The sequence below is a fragment of the Dysidea avara genome, chromosome 4 (genome assembly GCF_963678975.1).
Source record: "Dysidea avara chromosome 4, odDysAvar1.4, whole genome shotgun sequence".
NCBI lineage: Eukaryota > Metazoa > Porifera > Demospongiae > Dictyoceratida > Dysideidae > Dysidea > Dysidea avara.
The window spans coordinates 49,363,124-49,388,022 of NC_089275.1; the positions used below are offsets into that span (position 1 = coordinate 49,363,124).

At 38.1% G+C, this 24,899-nt stretch overlaps 2 protein-coding genes across 2 annotated transcripts; one reads left to right on the forward strand and one right to left on the reverse strand.

Moving 5' to 3' along the window:
• Window positions 1-116: 116 nt before the first annotated feature.
• On the reverse strand, window positions 117-23,154 carry LOC136252626 (uncharacterized). Its single transcript, XM_066045142.1, has 13 exons — window positions 22,943-23,154; window positions 17,641-17,680; window positions 16,690-16,826; window positions 16,604-16,635; window positions 16,405-16,552; window positions 13,839-13,910; window positions 13,540-13,672; window positions 11,774-12,222; window positions 10,265-10,375; window positions 3,669-4,018; window positions 3,447-3,495; window positions 3,287-3,395; window positions 117-487 (listed from the first exon to the last, which is right to left on the reverse strand). Exons 1-13 carry the CDS (start codon window positions 23,054-23,056, stop codon window positions 207-209), a joined length of 2,025 nt encoding a protein of 674 aa, XP_065901214.1. The 5' UTR covers window positions 23,057-23,154; the 3' UTR covers window positions 117-206.
• LOC136252630 (beta-1,3-galactosyltransferase 6-like) lies at window positions 23,047-24,372 on the forward strand. The gene has a single exon (XM_066045148.1). It carries the CDS (start codon window positions 23,186-23,188, stop codon window positions 24,188-24,190), a length of 1,005 nt encoding a protein of 334 aa, XP_065901220.1. The 5' UTR covers window positions 23,047-23,185; the 3' UTR covers window positions 24,191-24,372.
• Window positions 24,373-24,899: the final 527 nt, after the last annotated feature.

The following is a 24,899-nucleotide window of genomic DNA, read 5'->3' on the forward strand; positions in this document are numbered from 1 at the left end:
GAGAATACTACAAATTACAGAGTTTTACAGAAAGAATCCCTTTGAATTTCTCAGGATCATTTTTTACAGGCCTATGCAGTGTTAGACACTCTCCCTCCACTATTATTAACTCTTGGTAACAATCAATAAATAAATTATTAAATAAATATATATACACTCCTAGCTACCTGTAAGTTGTGTTGATATTATCTTGATCAGTGCTACTACTATTTTGACTTGAACTGATTATCTTGATCTGTGCTAATATTGTCTTGATCAATATTAATATCTTCATCAATGTCAATATTGGTTTGTTCAAGGTTAAATATATCACTTTGATCTAGGTTAATATTGTCTTGATCAGAGTTAATATGTTGATCATCAGGTTGATCTGGTATTCTTTTCTTCTCAGATGATTTTGGTAGTCCAAAGCTGATCAAGATGATGAAGATGGCAATCAATGTAGTGAGGTCAAACATGAAGTGATGATTGAGTGGCCATCCATGACCTGTGGGTCAACAGAGTATCGATTGATTTGCACCACATCAAAACAATCAAGATAGTCAAAGAGTTTATAGCTAGGTATACAAATCAAACTAGAGATCATAAGATGATAGTTCCATCATCAAATACCTTTTCACCGATGGTGTTAATTATGCATAGTGTAAACACAAGCCCCAATTAATATGAGTCATACAACAATACCTAACCACACAGATCACTATCATTACCTAGCCACTATAATCTGTTCATATCCACATTAGTGCATGATCATTAACTCTTATTACATGGGCCAACTGCCAAAGCAGTGTGAAGTCATTTAAGCACTAGAAATGTTTATAAAAAATGACAAGAAAGTTATGAAGCTTAATATCCCATAAATTAGTATGGATGGTTCCAGTACAAAACCATTGGGAGTGAACACATGTTCACCTGTTACCGTATAACAACAAATATTGGCGAAACGAATATTTGGCGATTTGCTATAAAATTGCAGTTGGCGAAATTTTAATTTGGCGAAATGCTCTCACTGAAAAATTGCCGAATGGCGTAAGTACGACGCTGTACTGACTCGCTTTGAATAATATCCGGGTCCTACTTCCACAGACGCTATTGTACTCGAATATTGTGGCCACACCCACTTTCAGGATTATTTGCTGTCTGTAGATATACTCGCCCGTTTATCAATGGCTGCACATGAATTCATGTCTGCTGCCGTCTGAAAGCTTATGTGTAGCCACGCCCACTAATCAAGTACGAGTTCTAGTCTAGTCAGTAAGCCCATAGATTATATGTTATCTATGGCAAGCCACACCATTTGCATGCGTGGAACCACACTAATTTACCAGTTTCAGCAGTATCAACGAAGGTTTGTTGAAAACCTATTATACTTCAATAACTGCTTGACCCAAGGTTTGAAAATAATATCGACGAAATTTAAATTTGGCGGTTTAGTGACGAATCGCCAATTCGCCAAATTTAGTTCACCGCCAAATTTAATTGATATACGGTACGAGGTCTGGATAAGGGAGGTTCCACTGTAATGCGGAACATCTCAAACCACCATCTAAGACAGGTTAACTGGGTGGTTGCAGCTAACCAAATGTGAGTGGAAATCCAAATAATCATTGGTGTGTGGCATATCTAACACATTAGATGATTCACAGAACCACATAATATTATGTGCCAAGGAACTTCCCATCAACAAATACGAGAAATTGTTTGGATTATATGTCCAACGTGTCATCACGGCTACTGCAAACGATCTTCTTGGTTTCTGGGTTCATGTTCACAGAATGGTGATAACCAGAATCCAAATATCATTATAAACATGATAGCCTCTGATAGCAACATCCACAGTTAAGTCACGGAACTCTCCAGCACCTGACATCACATTACCAAGATTTAACTATTACATGTAATTGTGGTTGTTTATTTTAATTTGGTTGTTGAAATTTTTAAATATTATGTCCGAGTGCTTAGCTTACGTATATGTTAATTTGCCTCGCGCTTTATTAGCACCTCAGCTGCACGCCTTGTGCTTTATTTTTCATATAGCACTCACGGCAATGCTTTAAATGAAATGATTTATGGAACTTTCTAGTCGTGTAGCTTACCATACACTAGGACTCGTGATTAACACGCATTGCATGAATTATTAGCAGCCTGAATGCACACAAACTAGTTTAACAAAGAAACACACACGTAGTGTACCATAGTTTGGCATAGTAGACATTCATTGTGTATTCTGGCAGGTTTTGGTCACAACCCACAATTAATTCTATTGCGAGTCACATGGTGAAGTATTTCTGTGATATCTCCAGGACTTGTCCATTTACATTAACAAACGTAACAGCAACATCACCTTCTCCCACCCATCATCGAAGCATTTAGGTATGTCCATAAAAGCAATCCAGTGGTAGAACTTGTATTGGCTGGGGTGATTGACCACTTAGCGTGGCGAAGGCTATCAGCCTTCACTGGCTTGGGTGATTAGTAGTACTGGCGTGAGCGTCACGGGCTATTAGCCTGCACTAAATAAAGCATGTGGGCAACTGTGGTTTATTGCCCACAAAGAGTGCTTTATTGCACCGCAGAATGCTTTATTCTTTTCCCTTTGATCTCGCCCACGCAAAGTTCTATAATGTATAGAAAAACAATATTTATGACATTGACCAGATGATGTAGGTAGTCATAATATACGGCACATTTCTGATTGGTGGGTTTTAGCTATATTGTCATTCTGCCTCAAGCAGGCATTACTCTTAGTCCCTGTACAAAAAATCCAGAAAGTAAGCAGTAGATAGCAGCAAACTGATCACAGCCATGAAACGTGCAAGCTTTATTATGGATACATCCCTAAAAACTGATAAGGATATGAGTTGTACATAATTTTAGAATTTTTAGGGAATCTACAGTAGATACACATTGGAAGATGATAGGAAACATTGTTAAGCTCTTGTATAAATGGCTACCATGTTTACAAAGACATCTGGATTCCTGTTATTAGTGAGGTGCTTCCTTGCAGAAGTGGTGAGTCCGCACTCTGGCTATACTGCACGGCGAGGCACTAACTGTGCACCCTCTCAAAGACATGTAGTTTCATGGTGGTACAACTATATGTAGAGTTACTGAAGCAAGTGGACAGGAGAGATCATCAAATAAAATAACAAATTTATTACCGCAGTAAGCCAATGCTCAAGAAAAACTTTGGTGGCTCAAACACTCAAGAAATCTGGTAGTACATTAATATCTTACTATTCCCCTCACTAAAACACTCTAATAGAACATACACACATTATCTTACCATTCCCCTCACTCCAGGCAAATAATGGAGCTCCTATTAATGGTCCAGTACTTCTACCAATAGCAACTAGTGATTGTCCGATACCATTAACTGTACCCCTTGTAGCTGGCTGTATGGGGGGAGTAATGATTACACAACTCATGACATACACTATACTCACCAGAGCAGAGTTACCCACCAACACAAACACACTAGTAAAGCTGGTTAACCTAAACAAATAGTAACAATAAGTCAACACATTACTGCACAACATGCTAACAACTAATTACACTGAATAACAGGACCATGTAACATGGGAGTAAAAAATACAATATCAAAAGATATAATTAATGAGGTCATGAACCCTAGGATTGTTTGGTGGACCAACTTGTCATATACTAACCTTCCAATAACCATTATTATCATTATCATGGATACTGTCAACCACACCCTAAATGGAATACGACCAATAGAATTCCTCCCAACTGATGACTCCAGACGAGAGTAATGACACGTGTCATTGGTTAGATTATTATCCAATGATATTCCAGAACCACTGTACTCCATCATGTCCAGTAATGTGTTATTGATGGTGATAAGGTCAGAGCTGTTGTTTGATTGACTAGTTTCAACAGGTCCACTAATCTGATTAGCCAGAGGTAGTAGCACACAAGCAATACAAAACATCACAACACCAAATCTAAAACTATTCCTGTATCCTAATAATTTGGTAAACCGAGGGTAGACCAGCACCTAATAAGATAATAACACAGCTGGGATTAACAATGATGATGTTCACACACAGACAGGAGTCATAATTAGACTACAGGTATATTGATATATTGATAAGTATTGCACAGTGGATGATAGCCTACATGTATAATCATTATAGGCTGAAGTATAGAGATTAAATGTCCATTACTTCTTTTGTAACAATGAGTAGCTGGTGAAGCACTAAGAATGGTACTGGACAGATATAACACACACCCCTATTATCAATTACTGGAAAGCATTGTTGTTGTTTTGTTTTGTTTTCAGTTTCGTTCCACCTGCTATACAACATTACAAATGAAGAACAGAGCAAAAAGCACCTCTCCACAATCAATCTTGTCATTACAGAATTGTGATAAAATGTGCACCTCAACTATCAATTACTACGTTATTAAATAGTTATTCCTCTTCATGTTCATGTTATACAACACAGAACAGTAGGAGAAGTGCCTCTGCCACAATGGAAATTATAGACAATTCTCCAGCTTGCATTGAACGAACCGCACGTTACCGCGAATCAACACCTATGCAGCAGTGGAGAAGGAAATGGGGCACAAAAAAGGACAAAGGTAAGTCCACTGTAGTTGCTGTGGTTGGAGAAAAGGCACATATATTGGGAAAATGTGACGTCAAACAATGAAGAAATCAAGCCTGCAGCATTTTTTTTGCAGCATTGCTTGGCTAGTTAGCCAATTTATAGCGATTTGCAACAAAATTTGACACCTACTAATTAACCACCATGACACACCCCTAAGTGATCTGCTGGTAATAATGGAACTTTCAGTAAAAATTTGAGCTCAATATCACATTTTATAGTGAAGTTATGGCTATTAACATAACAAGTAAAATTAGATACATTTTACATAGGAAAAATGGCACCGAAAGGTGCATTTAATATGTTCCTGAATTACACATTATTAAGAAATCTTTTCAATGAATGAACAACTATGTAACAACTTCTAAGTCCCCTAAGTCAATGTCCTCATGTAAATTAAGTGTTAACACATCATCTTCACCTTCATACCCACATTGTACCATTCATCGGTCCCTGCAACCTTACTCAGGACTTCACAAAAGTACCATTGCTCAACACCACTCTCATCCAGCCACCTATGCTTAATGGTTTTTCCTTCCTTCGTTAGCTAGCCCAGAGACTGCCTCTTCCTCATTAATCAATTTGGCAAGGTTATCCATCAACTCCTCTACGGTATACTGTTGTCCATTTTTAGAAAACAAAAACAGTTCTTTATGACGATAACTTCTCTGGTCTAAAACCCGTTTCCTAAAGTTAAACTGGACTTTCAAAGCCCTCAACTTTGCAGTCTTGGATCTCTCCTTAGCAACACCTTCAGCAATATCATCTTTGCTTTGCCACAGGCCATACTGAATAGTATTTTTAGTAAGATTTTCTTTAATCCTTAGTTGTTTTACACGTGCAGCCTCCAATGCATGTTGCTTTTCATGTAGAGCTTTAATGCACTCTTTCAAAATATTCTGCTTCCTCTCCTTAAACAATCTCCTGAATTCTGGTGCTATTTTCCTGGCAGCTTGAAGAAGTTGCTGTACTTCTTCTGGTGATTTAGAAGTCAACCAATTCATAGTTTTGTTGTTGGAAAACAAAATCATAGCTTCCAAAGACAGTGTAGTGGCATTAGTCTTTTCACGCAAAAGACAATCCAGTTTTCCAAAGTCTCGTTCACTCACAACATTTGTTTTGGAAATTAACTTAGTTTCATGGGTAAGCTCAGCACTAGGATTACAGTATGTTCCACCAGGTAAGTGGTCTTGTACCAGCCGAGAAAGAAGAGCCGAGAAAGCGTTACACAAAACCTCAAGCAATTCTTGTGTAGTTACATCGTGATCTGTACTAGCAATTAAGCAATACCAAATCTCATCCTTTGTTGGAGGATAATCTGCATACAATTCTGCATCCCCTTGCAACAATCTGCTGGCACCTTGAGCCCATGCACCTAGTTTTGTGATCAACACATCAAAATACGTATTCATCTCCAGGATTGTTACATTGTCAGATTCTAGCACACGCCAAAGAGGACCTGTAATGACCTTGTTAATTAAACCAAGAGCACAGCATCCAGCTACCAGTTCCGGAACTCTGATATCACTGTGAACAGCTTTGAGCAATTGATTTGGGGTCTGCCATACATCGTTAAAAAAGCTGACCACCTGCTCAGATATGTAGTACAGTGCTCCAGCATCATAAAATACTATATTAAAACGGTTTCCTCGGAATGAAACTAGGAGATTCTTATTTATACCATTGGTGGCAAGAAAGGCAGTGAAAGGCTGATAAACACCACTTTGCTCACTTCCATGTTTGCAAAGAGCTTTGCATGCCGTTCTAACAAGATGTACTATTCCAGATTTGGACTGTCTGGTGGTGCTACCAAAGTGAGCTGCAGCACCAACAGTTCCTTCAAAATGTGTCAGTTCCCACTGCAGTAAAGTAGATGATGCAACATCTGCCATGCCCACTAGAAGATGCAAACCACAAAAGAAGTTGTTCAGTGTGCTGATATCCTGTTGCTCATCTTCACCTAGCTCAGCCCAGTTATTAACCACACTGGGTAAAACTTCCATACGATAACTTCGTAAGAGAGAGTTAAAGTTCTTCTCGACTATGTGTCGATCTGACATTGTATTCTTAATTTTGGACAGGATGACATGACTCGAACCAGACTGGGATGTAAGCTCTAAGTCATACAGGATTTGTTGAAAGGTAGACAATACCTGAGTAGCTGATCCACTCAGCATTTCTGTTAACCCAAGAGAATATGTACTATCTGGGATAGAAAGTTGGAAAGAATAAAAATGTTGTCCATACTTTGATGTTCCATCACTATGAAGAGTGAGATTATCTCCTTTCTTCATTCAACTGTTGGTAAGCTAAGCCTTTCATCTCAGAATACATTCGAGTAAGGGTAGTGGGATGTGGCAATTCTTTTATCTCAAACGATGCAATATGCTTGAGAACAGATCTAATTACAAACTCTACATTTTTATGCCGACATTAAGACTCAGTAGCTCAATGCAACATGCTCTACTATCCAAGTATTTTTTCTGGTGTTCTTTGGTTTCAAACGTATGAAATTCCAGCTCCCGCAGCCTCTCAAACAATCTCCTGTAATCGTTCTCTGTGTAAGGATTGTTTAAATGAGATCATGTCTTTTTAAGACCCTGAGCAACTGACTCCAAGTGATCACACTTTTCACTGATAGTATCGCACTTGCCTTTAGACACACCTAATTTATATTGGTAACTCTTAACACGTGCAGTAGCCTTATTCAAACCTTGTTGTAATTTCTCATTCTCTTTTACTTGATCCTTTAATTCCAAGATTTTCTCATCCCTACGTTTCAGCTTTTTATTGGTGTTCCGAATACTTAGCTTGCTTAATTTGGTTGTGAGATCATCTGTTTTCGCTTCTTGAAGTGTTAATGCATTTTGAACTGTTGCAAGTTCACAAGCTAGTGATTTATTGACAGATGTTAATACTTCTGTTTCATAGGGCCAATTTTGTTTAGCTGTACTTGAAACTTTCTCTCTATCCACTGTTAGTGTGCTGTCATTGGGTTGTTGACATTCCTTGAGAAATGGTTCCTTTATAACTGACTTTATTTCTTCGTCACAATGGTTCCGCTTAAGTTGCTTGGCCTTAGTTTCAATCCTGTAAATGTATGATTTCAATGCTGGCAAATTTGGTAAGGATGAACCTAGACAAATTGATTTCATCCATGTATAAAACGTATTCCAGGAAACCAAATGGCTTTTGCGAAACTGACTCAATTCAAAAATAACACCTTTGGTAATTTTCTCTTGATCTATAGGATTAGTCAGTTCAATGGAGTCAAGCAAAAGCATTTCACCATACAGCCCCAGCTCTTCACATAGTGGTCCAGGACTACTGACACTCATCTACAGACAATGAAAGAAATTAACTTCAATTCCCACATAATTACCATGGTTTTCATTAGCAGAAACAGCTCTCAATTAAAGCCTGCTCCTGGAGCTAACAACGACCACTAGCCAACCAACAAAGATATTTCTTCACTGATTCTGGTTACAAAGGAGCCTAATAAAGGCTTTATAAAGGAGCATAGTGCCCATTTCCTTTTCACAAAGCAAATACAATAACGTGGGCTAACAGAATACATCAGACAGTCATAAGATACTACAACAGTGTCACCTCAATGAATTCCGAGTATAGTGCGTACAGGCTAGATATATGCACTTTAAATACAAATAAACTGAAATATGTGGCATTTACACCTAGTAAACTGGCCTTACCCCTTCTTTTTCACACGTACGGTTGTCAGAATCAAAATCAGCACTATTGAAAACCTATACAAGCTCTAAATCACACCGGATCCAGCTGCAACCTTGCGGAAACGCTGATTAGTTCAAGGTGTATCAGGTGCCACGAGTGTAATAAAATTTTGCTCTAATTACTCGAGCCTAAAATTTACATGGAGTTTTTTATTTGTAGATTTTCAAAATCTAATAACTTTTTAAATACCAAACCAAATAACTCGAAATAAAATTTCGCTAGATGCGCTGGAATCCAGGAATCGAGTTTTGCATAAAGATTAGTTAAAAGAAGACAGAGTTTTCACTGAGGAGAGATTTACGGCTGTGTGTCGAAAATCACGAGGTTACAAATCACTACAATTAGCCAGTAGAAAATTCAATAATCTCATAGAAACTTGTTCGCATAGTTTTTGGTCGTCCTTAAGGGTGCTCTGTACAGTCCGCTTATATGGTTTCCCATGAAATTTAATCCGTTCTATAACTTACAAATGGTTTTAGCAAATGTTCTGCACTTTTTTACTGGACATAAGCTAACACTAGTACACAGTTTAGTCCAAACCCAACTGCTAAATTTGCTTTAGAGCATGAGTTACAGTTTTTCCCTTTATACTAGAACTAGTCTTATAGTTTACACACAAGAGCCTTGATACTTTTATGATACACTATGCTAAGCAGCACAAACCATTGTGCGTTTTTATTTTTGTCTTTTAGCTTCTCAATCATCACATATTTATCTTTCGGGTCAGAAATCCTTTTCTTTACTTCCACGTTATTCATCATCTGGACTTGCTATTTCAAAATGGCAAACGCTCTTCTTTGGAAAAATTAATAAAGTAACTTGTGTGAAAATTTCATGTCTATTGGATTAAAAATGATGGAGTAGTTCTAATTTAAGTGAGAGGGTGTAGAATAGCAAGATGCGTGTGCTTGTTGCTATGGGCAGAACAGAGTTGGGGAAGTTACTTCATGAAAGTAATATATTACATATTACATATTACTTTTATATCAGTATAATATATTACAGTTACATATTACTTAGAATGAAGAGTAACTTAATAATATTAGCTACAAATATTAAGTTACTAATGCTAAGTTACTTTTTTATTAAGACAGCTAAGTTAAAGTTAACATATAAGCCACGTGCAGTCACGTGATGCACATCAGTCACGTGATGCACATCAGTCACGCGTACGTGCATCACCTGAGCACCATTATAGAAGAAAGATTAATGGATTAAGGTGATTAATTAATAGTGGAATGGATAATTGGCAGTAAAATCCATTTATAATGCGTTATTTTACTCGTAGTATCACTCGTTACATCGCGGTATAGTTACTCGTTACTTTTCGCTTCCAGCTACTCGTTACGTAATAATATTACTTCTTTCGTAACTAGTAACGAATTATAGTTTCCAAAAGTAACTTAAAGTTATATTACTGCATTTCCAAAAGTAACGCATTATATTACTCAGAAACGTGAATTGTAATATATATTACGTAACGCGTTACCCCATCTCTGGCTATGGGATACCTAATTTACAGGTACTAAAATGCGTCAACATGTCACAGGCTAATTAAGTGACCATACTATTTCTTTTAGTACAAAACAGACTATGCCTTGGGAAGCCTTGTACGAACTGTACAGAGCACCCTTAAGACATTTTTGTTAACCAACACCACCAAGCTGTTTTGAAGGAAAAGCGAGGTTTCAGTATTCAAATCACCACCAGAGAATTGTATGAAGGTTATGTACATTGAGGCCGCTACTACACCCATAACAAGACAGGTTATACCCATATCAAGCATTACCTGTACATGTAGTGACATCATCATTGTAAATACTATTGTACATTATCTGGGGATTAGTGTGGATCATGTGAGCTACAGGGGTGTGTCATCTCACCTGATAGAAGAAGGAGAAGGAAGCCCCAATAGTGATGAACACTCCTAGGGTACTATCATCCATATTGTATCCTCCATTAGAATGATCTGTTACCATCAGTAATGGGAATAGCTATAATGGATTAGGTGATGTTATGGTCTATTGTGTTTACCCGTCCTCAATATTCTACACAGGAGAACTATATGTGACTGTCTGCAAAAACCTGACTTGTTTACACAACTTCTGAATTTTTTCTCAGCATTACTCAAGGAATGGATCACCAGTTTCAGCCTTCAGTGGTGAGTAGTTTTGGAATTATAGTGCTAGACAGTAGGAAGAGCAAGACAATCAATTGGTACAGCAACTGTACTGAAAATAAACTACAGGCGCTTACATTCACAGCCATAACTTCTGTTTGCATAGTCTACAATGTTGAAATGCTTAAAATGTTCACCATGGATTAGCAAATCAACCAAGCTATAGCCTGTAGTCACTTACACATATGGGTATGAAGGCGGTTTAGTTGGAGAAATGACGACATTCTTGTTTATGTTTACCACATCGTAAACAGATGCATGTGACATGCATACCATTTGGGCTACAAAAACAAAATAAAGATTTTCGAACTCTTCACAAGCAGGCAAATAAGATGGTGTATAGTTTTAATTGATTTGAGTTTTACTTCTCTGAGTAATGGCTCGATTAAAACCTGCATATCATTTCTTTGTGGCATGTGTAATTTTACTTTAAATTTCGTTTTTCTCAAAACACATGCTTGTGTGAACAAGTCGGACTTTTGCTGAGATGGTCACATATATTACCATCTCTGCAATACCCCACATAGTTCACACCAGTATACTTCTCAATAAAACAAACATGTGAAATTATGGAATGTTATAGACAAAACTGTATGGAGAGTTTGCATATTTCCTGTAGCCTAAAGAACTTGCAGGAAACAAGCATTTGCTTATAATACCGTAGACATGAAAAACATTATCATCATTTCTTCATTTGAAAACCCTTCATACTCATATGTCAAATACACGGCTAAAACTATACCTTGGTGGATTTATGGCGAACATTCCCAATGTAGCATGAACTTACAAATTTAGTGTAAATCAATTTCTTTGCTCTTCCTATCGTCTAGTGTTATATGTAACTGCAAAATTACTCACCAAAATAGGCTGAAACTTTGACAATTCATTTCTTGGACTTTACAGATACACAATACTGAGATGATAAAATGAAATATGGAAATTATGCAAACTATGCAGGTTTTGTTGTGACGGTCACACACACATGTATGATCCAGTGATAGAAGCTCCTTCTAACTTTCATACATTCCTCAAATGAGGATACTGTGACAACACAACTACGGAACACTGTCATACCAGACTACACCATTATCTCTTTCCCTCTCCCCTCGCTGTCCTCTCTCACCTCTTTCTCCTGTCTGTCTGTTTCTCTCTCTCTCACACACACACACACGCACGTACACACACACACACAACCTCACAAAAACACACATACCTCATTAATGATAATCACATCAAATCCTAATAGTCCATATAAGGAGGTGGCCAACAGTACTCTACGATCCATCATCAACTTTGCCATGGTAACCAGCTTATTACGAGCCTTATATAGGTCTTGTTTAGATAACCTGAAACTTTTACTATTCAAATCACAGCAGTCATGGCAACAACAAGTTCTGTCATATAACATTTGGTATGCTCTAGTCCGCCTTGTTGGTTGAATCATGTGATCTTCACATAGATCATGTGATCCAGGCATCAACGGCTCCATATCACCATCAATGTCTGTCTCACTCTCTGTGACATCACCATTTGTCTCATTCTCCGTGATGTCACCATTCATTGTTACCATGGAGTAACCAATAGGATTACTGACGTTCATTTTGGCTCGTTTATTCTTAACAGTTGATTTGTGTAATGTCTCATCAAGAAATATCCAAGCAGCTACAGCAGTGATAATACACATTACCTGAAATAACAACAGGTACACATCAGACAATTTCTGTCCACTTTCTGTGACCAAATATTACCACCGCCATAATAATAGGGCTGAGTGATAATGATACGTATATCACAGGTATCAACATCACATTAGTGCTATTAAAAACATAGAAAAAAAGTTGTGCTTGTGTCTGGATCACAGCCTACACTAATAGCTGCAACAACTTGAGGTATAGTTATACCAGTTGAGCTGTTTGTCCTGTGGTTGCTATGGAATACAGCTGAAGTTTTCTCTCTACTTTGTGGCTTTCAACGTGCTGTAGCGGACGAAAGAAAGCTTGCAATAAAGTCTGCAACATAGCCAGATGATGAGCACTTTATTTCACGTGGTAATCATCTCAATACGTGTACATATTGCTGAGTAAGCATTGTCAATAGCTGACATATGAAAAAGTATGTCACAAAAAGGTGGCACTGCGAAGAATAAAAAAAGTTGTCATAGGCAGGAATTGAATCCTGGAGCTTTGAATTAATGAGTTCTGTGTGGTAACGTTTTGGTTGTTTGTTCATGGCTTTGACAGGAATTTAGCTCTATACCAATGCCTTCAATGCTTTATAGAGAATAAACAGAAGCACATAGTGATTTGTAACAACAAACTTGGAGTTGCCAGATGATGAGCACTTAATTTTGTTAAAATCCCGCGTTGATACATACTTTGGTTGTCAAGTTAGTGGCATCATAAAGCAAACAGACAAACAGATAGACAGACAGACAGTTTTATACATACAGTATAGATAAGGAATTTTAGGGATCATAGAAAAAAGGTAGTGAAACAAGGGAGGTCGCCTATATACTAGTGGATATTTAATCAGCTATTTTTTCCCTTATAAATACTTATTTACTTTTTGATGACAGTGAACAGACACATACCACATCAACAAAAAAGAATGGCACCAAAGTTAATGTTTCGTCTGAATGTGCACCCCAGTTACAAATTACTGACTCAAAAGTAAAGTGTCCATTACACTTCTCTTTCAGCCATGTTCAGCCTGTTACACAACATGTTCAGCCTGTTACACAACATGTTCAGCCTGTTACACAACATGTTCAGCCTGTTACACAATATTACAAATGAAGAACAGTAGGAGAAGTGCCTGTGCAATCAATTCAGTCACCACAATGAGATTCGCTTATTATAATGGAACAAGTGTTGAGTTCCACTGTATTGAGGTCTCTATAATACACACACCCGAGTTTATATTAGGACACACACAACACCATAATGTAGACCACACATTGCAGATCATATCATCACTTACCAATCAGCCCAGAGATGGCCATTGTCAAGGCAACCATACATGGTAACACGTATGGGAACTGACAGAAGAAGGGAACATCAAATAATGGATACTTGCTAGCTGGACGAGCTAGGAATCCTCCAGTGACTGAACCCTGTAATGTCACAAACATGTAGATAAGACCATATTATCCATAATGACATAAAAGGCAACAAATATGGTTGAAAATTTGGTGGACTAATTAACAGGCTCCTGCATCTATGGTGATGTGTGCAGAAGTGAAAAGGGGTGGGGCTCAGATGATCATGTGACTTACTGACCAGTATTCTCCCCAATACAGCTGTTCCAGCTATCAGAGCAAAACCTTTAGCTTGATTAGTATCATCACAGATCTGTGGGGTAGGATAATAATGATTAACCAAATGTGACCTCTTGAGTGAAAACCTGATTAGTTTGCATAAATCTGTTTTGAAATCAATTGTATCGACATACATATATTAGGAAATGAGTGCTACAAAAGATATGCACATTTCAAACACTTTAGTAACAACAAAACAATACTAATATCTAATAGATCACCAGATACGCCTCTTCATGGAGATTTTCTGTAGCATAAGCAAACATGAGTTATACATGTTTTTTTAAGTAGCAGTGAAATGTAATATCATCGTTGCTGTTTTTTTAGCTTTAACAGCCAAAGCATGGGTGGGTATAGGCTAAAACATGTAGACAACAAACTCATAAATTCAACAAACTCACAAATAAAGTCAACATGCAAGTTTTCACTCAACCATCACAAATAAAACAAGTGACTGTTCTATTAGAGTATTTTACCAACATGTGTTATATATTCTATTAGAGCAGCCACTTATCTAAACACTTCACCATATACCGTATAGGGAGAAAGTTTCGATGGGCAAAAGTTTCGTGGTAGAAGGCAAACAAACTTATTCGCGGTTAAACTTTCACGGTGGACAAAAGTATGGCGGCACCCGCTCAAAACGCTTAGCCGTGCACGTAAACAATGCACATTAATTTGTTGATAAGTAGGCATGGCTCACGATGATTATGATGCAAATATACACTGGCACCTGACGATCGATTAAAGTGGGCATGGCTCTACATTGGGTTTACACACAGCAACACACGTGGCTTCATACATGTCTTCAGAATGGGTGTGGCTCCACGTATGATTAGCTACAGACAGTGATGCACGATCCAAATAAGTGGGTGTGGCTCACGAAAGAAGCTGGGCTGTTGCAGGACTTTCCACATTGTTAAGCAAATTAACTTACTTGACATGTCAGCCATCACAGCTAGCAGCAGCATTCGCGTGGGAAAACTTTCCCCCTATTCGGTAGCATAAATATTTTGAGGAGTACATTTTTGCTGATTTTGAGGTTTTGGGGGTTAATAGCTAAAATTTTATCCTTGCAATATTTAGACATCCATATAATTTGGGAGTGTTTGCAAATCCATGAAAATTTTATATTAGGTGACCTCGAAATATTTAGGCTACACAATAACTACATACATTGAATGGTGGAGCTGGCTCCAATGTACACACTAGTTAATTGGACACTTGAGGACAACTACATAATCCAGACACTTAACACAAACCATTCCACAGTATTGCTGATTAGTGAGAACTGTATACTCTAGAAAACAACCAATGGTAGGTATTACATTCTCACCAATATACAAACCTGTTGTGAAGAGTGCATCATAAATAACACTTTCACACCTCAGATCAAAGAAGCTACCCGGGTTACATTTCATATGTAGCCCAGCATACGAATGTAGACTGGGCTACAGCAATTATGGGCTACAGCAATTATGGGCTACAACAATTATATAATACTATTTTGTTATCCTTGCTATACTATGAGTTGAAAAACGTTGGGCTAAGGTGAGAACTCGTGCTATACCTTATTCACCAATCATTTCCACACGTTTTCGAATATGGACCACACACCCACCACAAAGTTACCTGAAGTAACCACTCTACAAGCAAGCTCACCTATCTAGGCCTTTAGTAAACTCCATAATTATTCCATACACAATTCAATAGCACTGATTTAAACATTAACTAGCACAACTGATAATTCTCCGTGACATCTCTAGGATTTGCTTATATATAACCAAACGTATCGTATTGGCTTGGGTAATTGATCACCCTGTGCAGGCTATCAGCCTGATACAGAATTACAGATGGGAAGTGTTCATATTAGCTGTAACACGGGGCTTTGCCTGATATGTATTCCCGATAGCCAGAGGGCTGAGGGCATACACAGTGGCGGATCTAGGATTTTTAAAACGGGGTTTTGGAAAGTTGGTATAGCTGAATAAGGCATCTCATGACATTTCTCCAAAAAGTTTTGAGACTTTAGAAGTTCTGAGATCGGATCTTAGGCTGTTTTTAGTTACTAATTGCAATAAATCCAATGCTTTAAACAAACACTATTGCTAACTATAGGGCGAAGATGGTGACTGCAATCTGTAGCTTTGATTGCTCTATTAGAGTAGTTACACGACTGCTCTATTAGAGTATCTCGATCGTTTTTAATGCAGTGAGAGATGAAAAGTGAAGTGATGCTGAGGGTTTAATAGCTATAAATGGTGTCAGTTAAGTGCAACTGCATGCATATACTACTAGAATACAGTGGTATATAGTTGTTTGATATGACAAATTGTCAGTGCTACAATGTTTATGTGCCACTGAGCTAAATTTAAAAGGGGGTTTCTGTCGAAACCCCAGAAACCCCTCTAGATCCGCCACTGATACATATCAGGCAAAGCCCTCATGCCCATGTTACAACAATATAATATTACATGTTACATTTTTCAGTTCTTACTATACAATACACTACAATGTTAACAGCTCACCTCTGACATGTAAGTCTTCACTACTCCAATGTTTCCATTTAACAACCCCCACATTAGTCTGGTACATACTGCCCATGCAAAGTTCTGACTAAAGCCAAATAAGGTGATACTAAATATAGTACCACACAATCCCATCAGCATTGCTGGCCTGTGGGGAGAATACCCTATCATAGTTAATCACATGATCCACCAGTCATACCTACGACCGATGACATCAGCCAACCATCCCCACTATAATGGATCACATGATCATACTCACATCATAATAATAATATTACTACTCACCATTAGACTACCAGCAAAACTACCAATATAGTAAGCACTACCAAGAAATCCTGCCTTCTTACCAATCTCAGTACGATCAAGATGAGGAAAGAAGTCACTGATCATGAACGGTAGGAACGGGAAGATCACCAGACTACCTTTATGGTAATAACAGGATGAAGGGTCATCAAATTACACTGTAACACCTGTCTATCCCGGTAATCTTAGTACCAACATTTCCTGACCTCATAATAAGCAGGTGACCACATTACGAAGGTCACTTTGTAAACCAATAACACATTAGTTGTAAACAGGCAACCTTATGTGACTGGATCTGCAAAAACTCGACATATGTAATCATCCTTTTTTCAAATTCTTGATTATATAGTCTACTTAGCCAAGTGTATGTTCAGGCAACGTTTCAGCCTCACATATGCTTGTAGCTACAGCTCTACGAAGTAGCAACAACAAAATGATTGATTAGTACAGCAAGTATAGGGAAATAAATTACAAGAGTTTACTAAAATGGTTGTAACTTATAAAGTTAATGACATACGGAGCATCACCCTGTTTGCAGAGAGTAGGAGAACTAATTGCTGGGTAATTTTCCTCACTACATACAAAATCATATTCAGTAGAGAAAGATGGATTGCATACTATCACTTCGACCGGACGTGTAAACAAGCACTCATAATGTATGTATCCTTTAGTCTACTACAAACAAAGGTTATTGAACTCCTCTTGTGTAGGCAAATAAGATTATATCCAGGTGTTTGTTGTTAGACCCTTTCTTCACTAAAAACACAGCATTCAAAATTTTTATAACAGTACACAAGTATTTTACCCACTGTGCTTTATACTGTAAAGTTTAGATTTGGGCAACTGTGTCGGGGTTTTCGCAGATCTGGTCACTTATAACAATACAGTGGCCTGGACACATTACAAGATTACCGGTACACACATGACACTCACCAAACTGGTTAGAGAAGTTCACCAAACATATCACAACAGCCTGTAGTGATATATTTACATAACTTGACTAGTACAACACAAAGCAACTAAAGTTTTTAACACAGCAGCCAGACCCAGCAACCCTGTATAGCTTGTTGACTCTATGGGGTTCAAATAGGATCTTTTTTTTACATTCAACAACAAGTTCTGATTATCCATCGTCCATAATGGAATAGTAACTGGTGAGATGAATAATGATCCCAAATGATCACTGATGATAACAAGTACACAGAAATATTGGAATTTTCAACTAGAGTAAGGACCATAGCACATCGATAAAAAGTACTGAAACAAGCTGGAGTAGTGCACGATATTAAATATACCATAACAGAAATGTACAGTAGGGATGTAACACTTCTCATTGTTTCACTGTGATTTAATATCATGCACTACTCCAACTTGTTTCAGTACTTTTTATTGATGTGCTATGGTCCCTACTCTAGTTAAAAATTCCAAAAATTTTGTGTACTTGTTTAATTGTTAGCTTTTTGTAAAATAAAATTTACTATGACTGATGAACCCACGCATACCGCATCAAAAGAAAGAAATGGTGTCATGCCCTAGCTATCATTTAACATCTGAAAAGTGAAGTATATATTACACTTCATGTTCAACCTGTTACACAGTATTACAAATCAAGAACTGTTCGAAAAGCACCTCTGTAATCAAAGTAGCCACGATGAACATAATGGACAATTTCTGTCACGAAGAGAAGCCATTGATACAAAACATTAACTCTGACATTATGCATGGATTCACCCATGACTGAATTAGAGATTAAAGTCCACTAGTATATCTGCAGGTATAGGCGACCTCCCTTGTTTCCCTACTTTTTTTCTATGATCCCCAGAATGGTGCCAGAGTTAATGTTTCGTCTGAATGCATCACTATCAATTGCTGTGAAAGTGAAGTGCCCATTACACTTCGTTTTCAGCTATGTTCAGCCTGTTACACAACATGTTCAGCCTGTTACACAACATGTTCAGCCTGTTACACAACATGTTCAGCCTGTTACACAACATGTTCAGCCTGTTACACAACATGTTCAGCCTGTTACACAATGTTACAAATGAAGAACAGTACGAAAGCGCCTCTGCAATCAATCCAGTCACTAAGGAAAATAGGGATGATTCCCATTTAGGGAAGCCATCGTACTACCGTGGGCTGTCAGCAAAAAGAAATGGGACACAAAGGAGGACAAATGTAAGTCCATGATGTGTACATTGTATGTACTGTGGTATGCCACAAAGCACCTGTCAGGCTGAACAATGAAAAAATCAATCCCGTAGTCTTAGCTATTATCAAGTTACACTCGTCTTAAGGCATTAGTCAGTCAGTCAGGCATTAGTCAGTCGTCACTCGTCGGCATTAGTCAGTCGGCATTAGTCATTAGTCAGTCGGCATTAGTCATTAGTCATTAGTCAGTCAGTCGGCATTAGTTAGTCAGTCATTAGTCGGCATTAGTTAGTCAGTCGGCATTAGTCATTAGTCAGTCAGTCGGCATTAGTCATTAGTTAGTCGGCATTAGTCATTAGTCAGTCGGCATTAGTCAGTCGGCATTAGTCACTCGGCATTAGTCAGTCGTCACTCGGCATTAGTCACTCGTCTTAAGGCATTAGTCAGTCAGGCATTAGTCAGTCAGTCAGTCAACTCAGTCAGTCAGTCAGTCAGTCAACTCAGTCAGTCGACTCAGTCAGTCAACTCAGTCAGTCAACTCAGTCAGTCAGTCAGTCAGTCAACTCAGTCAGTCAGTCAAGTCGGTCGGTCAGTCAGTCAGCAGAAATTTCCACTGAGTAATTTAAAAAAAAAGATTCCATAGCAACCTATCTGAAGCATCTTTGGCCGTTCTGGAGACATTTGCGTGCTTGATTCTACCTAACCAATACTGACAAGTAGGATGTTAGTAATAGTGTACTAAATTTATACCTCAGCCATCACTATATTTATTGGGCTGCACTACTGGACTGGAACACTGGACTGGAACACTGGACTGGAACACTGGACTGGAACACTGGACTGGAACACTGGACTGGAACACTGGACTGGAACACTGGACTGGAACACTGGACTGACATATTTTAGGTTTTAGCACATTCTATGGTTGGATATACCAAGTCTTGCTAGACAAGGGCCCACAACCCACTACTAAGTGCTGAATACGAGCAGTGGAAAGTATGAAAACTAATTTTGCTACTGTTAGTTATGATATTGTACAGCACTCATTTGATGTTGCACGGAATATGACGATGATTGTTAACCAACTTGTCAGTTGATGATATCTTTTCAAGCAAGCTAGTCTCATGTGGCCATGTAGGCCTCAATTTAAGTGCAGGGACTTACCTATTAATTATTACTTCTAATTATTAAGCCCTGCACAGTCTGGTCACGCAAGACTAGTTCACTGCTTGAGCTTACTCTGTGATTATCATCAACCAGCAAACTGAATACTACAGTAGAACCTCTCTTAACAAACTCCACAAATTAAGTAAGGACACAATAGAAAATACCTCCATAATAAGGACAAATATTTTTGTCCCAACAGGTCTGGTTAATACATTCTTACCTCTGAAAGAAGAAAACCTCTATATTACAGCAAAAAGTGGCCAAATATTCTGATGTCCATAATAGGCAGGTTCTGTATTTAACTAATCATTATCACATTCCCTGCAGTATTACTCCATATACATCAGGGTAAGGAGCTGCTATACAATATCTTATCAAAGACAGTTCTCACATATTCCACTGCTTGTATTCAGCAATTAGTAGTGGGCTGCAGGTTGCTTACCTAGCAACACTCACCATATAAAATGCAAAAAAACATGTTAGCCCAGTACTCCAATCCAGTGTTGCAGCCCGCTGAATAGTAATGGCTTCTAGAACTCTTTAAACCAGAAGTTTACAAAACACACACACCACCGTACGCAAGGAAATTTTGACGTCAAAAAAAAATTTGACGAATTTGATGAATCGGTTTAATTCGTCAAATTTAAATTCGTCAAATGTTTATAAGTGCCTTTAAAAGTACAGGTTTTGTCAACAATTTCTTGATTTTCGTCAACATTTTATTTGTCAAATGTGCTGAAGTGCGAATTCATCAAATTTTCTTATGTCTAAATTTCCTTGCGTACGGTACACTACACACACAAACACATACACTCACACTACACTACACATACACACACCCTCTTAACAACCAACGTACACTTGTATGAACTTGAAAGAACACTCACTCAATATACAACACACTTGATGCATGTGTCATGTATGACATCATCAGCGCAATGATTCTTCAACATAGAGTAATTCCTCTTGGAATACAATAACAAGAGATATGTATGTCTAACAGGCAAACACTTTAGCCTACATACATACATTATATTTGTTAGTAGTGCTGTGAAAAAATTATCACTGACATTGTATCAATATTGGCTTGACAAAAAAGGGTCCCAAAGAAAAATAGAAGTGCCATTACCTCACAGACAAATCAAATTCTACAAACCACTGAATACATAAACATTAGTGTTGGCAAACTCTCCACCTGATCCAGTTCAAACAGTACACTCAGTGTGGGATAAAATATTGTCCCCTGGGGTGCATGGGGACATTAAATTGACATGCAACGTTTATACAATATTATTAGGCATTCCAGTATCCGAGATTTTTTAATATAAAAATTCTCCGTATATTCCCCAATAGAACCCTGGCACAAAATAACAACTTGTGTTTAACTTGGGATTGCTCCATTGTCCGAGCTCCAATGAGGATGAAAATCGCTATGGGGTTTATCCACACGCTGATCATCATAAAAATCTTAGTTTTATCATGCGCATTACATATAAGTAAGTTTTGTGTTGTTTTGTAATCTTTTCAAGCCATGCAATGTATGTAGAATACTTAAAAACGTACCGTTGGGTGGAAGCAAGAGTTCATAATATATATATTTAGGAGAGTATCCAACGCCTGTATTACCCCTTCAAAACACACTGCGTAATAATTGTGCAACATTGTGTAACATATCCGAATATTTTAGTATAATTTCAGTAAACTCCAACACATGGCTTCGCCATGAAAGACTTGTTGATAGGCGTTGATATACCAAAGCGAAGACCTGCAAGCACTTCAAGGCCCTTATAGCTCTTGAAGCAAGTTAACACCTTTGGTGATGATGACTATTGCGTAACATTACACAGTGCGTTTTGAAGGGGCAATACAGCGTTGGATACTCTCCTAAATATATATATTATTATGTACTCTTGGTGGAAGGTAGTCACTGGTGCTTACTTTAAAGCGCATAGTTACTTCGCTCAGGTTAGTGATTTTCAGCTCCAGAGCAATTTTCTGATGGCTCAAAAGTATAAACCACTTCAAAGTCAGCATAACAATGCCATAATTGAAACCACAACTCCACCTTAAGTATTATTGCATCATTGTGGTACCTCCTCTTTAGTTGTTTACCTTTATAAGTTGTTAACTTGATGTTTTTACTTACTTGAGATAGCCACTTGCCTATGGGTATACACCATTGTATTGAGAAGTGTGCAGTAGGTGAAACATATTTGCTCACCACAAAACATACAAAGATCACTGAGATCCAACATGATCTGAAGTTACTCTCATTACATGTACAAACTTGCAGCTAGAAGCAACTGTAGTTTCAAGATAGTCCAGATTGCTAGATGGCTTCCTGATTCAATTGTGCCATTTTTCCCTTTTAAATGTATGGGGAGCCCTGGAGAAAAAATGTACCTTTTTTCAGTTTTTAAGCACTGTGCATGCCAAAGTAGCTAATTCCAACCCAACAAACTATATATTTCTGAGATCAGCAATCAATACTCTATCTATAGACGATATGCACACTTTATTACTCTAACGAAAAATGATCAATTTAGCGTAGACGGCGCAAAACTCAACGGTAACTTAAAAGCGGAAGTCCCATACAAAAGTATGGGAAGCAAATGCGGCTCGAGCAATAACTCACCACTCGAGCTAAGGGCAGGTCATCTGGCTTGCCATACACTTCTTTTGCAGCGCCGTCTACGCTAAATTGATCATTTTTCGTTCGAGTAATAAAGTGTGCATATCGTCTATTGAGCATATAAAAAGCCCATTATATTTTTTCCAAAATTTAAAAATCGGGCTGGAATGCCTAAATTATTATATCGACTGCCCAAGTTGGAGAATCACAAGTACAGTTGATAAACCGCGGGTGTACTGAGGGACAGCCAGAGTAGAAACAATGACAAGTGTATGAAATGTAAATGACCTTTCGTTTAGGAAGTGGCGTTGCTTTTGGTTTCTCGACTTCACTATTTTCGTGCCGACAATTCCGTAGAGTAGTTATTCCTTGAGTTATCTTCTCCTTTAGGACCTTCTTCATCTCTGACAACTGGTGCTCACTAGGCTGCTAACGGTGCAAATGTACGCGCGCAAGGTACCGATAGGATTGCATCATGTACGCGCGTAGTGTTTAATAATTTCACAATATTAACGCCTCTAAAAAGCTAAGATGAAGGCAGTCAATGTGTTTGTAACTGTGCTATTTATCGGATTACTGCTAACGATATTCTTCCGTCACACGTTACTACAAGGCGACTACAAAGCGGTGTTAGTAGTCAAACAAGAATTGTGCGACTGTGCGACCGGATCAACAATAGAATCACCCTCCTCGTTACCCACCAAAACAGTGCGACGTGAACCAGATAAACCAGTCACTTTCTTACTTATCATGGTGCCTATGCGACCCGATTCCTTCACGGTCAGGAAGCTAATCCGGAACACATGGTACAGTGGCTACAAGGACCACCCAGATGTAATGTTGAGATTTCTAGTTGGCACAAAGAACCTGTCAACGGTAAACATGGAGTTATTAAATGAAGAACAAAGTCAGTATGGTGATGTGGTGTACAGTGACCTTCAAGAAAGTTATAAAGCTCTCACTAACAAGACCATAGAAATGTTGAAATGGTCACATGAACACGTCAACTTCTCCTATCTCATGAAGTGTGATGATGACACATTTGTGTATATTGACTTGTTAGTCAGTGAGTTAAGAAAGAGACCAAGGACCACTGGTCTTTATTATGGAAGGATAGAATACTACAGCCCTGTGTTGAGAGATCCTAAGTACCAGTGGGTTGATAAAGACTGGGACCTCGCTGCTACCTACTTGCCTTATGCTATTGGAGGTGGCTACATATTATCTTGGGACCTTGTTGGTATGTTAGCCCGACAGTCTAGCTACCTTAAATGGCATCCTAATGAGGATACTGCTGTAGGATCATGGTTAGCTCCGTACAAATATGAGCGAAGATCAGATCACCTGTTCTGTGTTACTAGTGTGTTTGGCACATTGAAACACAAGTGTGCACATTTTCCATTATTCCATATCTTCTATACTTACCCATCACACCACAACCAATCCACTTATTTTCACCACCTCTACAATGAGTACATGACAAGTAAGAAGATGACCGCACCCAAAGTGACACAGCCAACCGGTGGTAGCCATTAGACCAGACCAGATGACATATGTGTATGTTTAAGGGAATTTTTTATATTCTATATTTGGAGGTATATGAGGTGGTTTTCCAGTCACAGATAGAAGACGTGGACTCTACAGTATTTTTTTTTATAATTGTACTTTAATTTTTCACCATTGTAAATATCAATTACTGATTTTTATTAAGAATTTTAGCATTGATTGCCACGTATCCCTCAGATTCACCCTACTAATACATAAAGCAGTAAGCTATATATACACTTGAACTTTGGTATGTACTGTTGTTGTGCAGTGGAGCTGCTGGTCGGAATGCTGGGACAATCAAAATAATTATGAGATCAACAAAAAAAATTAACAATGTTGTCACCCATGTAACAGCTACCATCATGCAAAAAGGTGTGATGTAACAGAGTTACAGACTAAGCTACATAATTTAAATGGTTAATTTAAATCAATTATATTAATTTTTATTAAAGGGTTAACTTCTCAGAAGCCATTAGTCAGAAAGTACAAAACTGTTAGTTAAACATGCATGGAAGTTGAGGCTAAAAGTTTGAGCATATAATAGTGCTGGAGCATAATAGGTAAACTTTTTGAGCACTGCAACACTTCCTAATACAACCTGCACACAACTACGGTCAACCTTGTTGGTAGCAACACTATAAGGAGTGAAGTTGGTACCTTCACAATAATTTTTGTCTGCAATAGCCAACACTTTTCC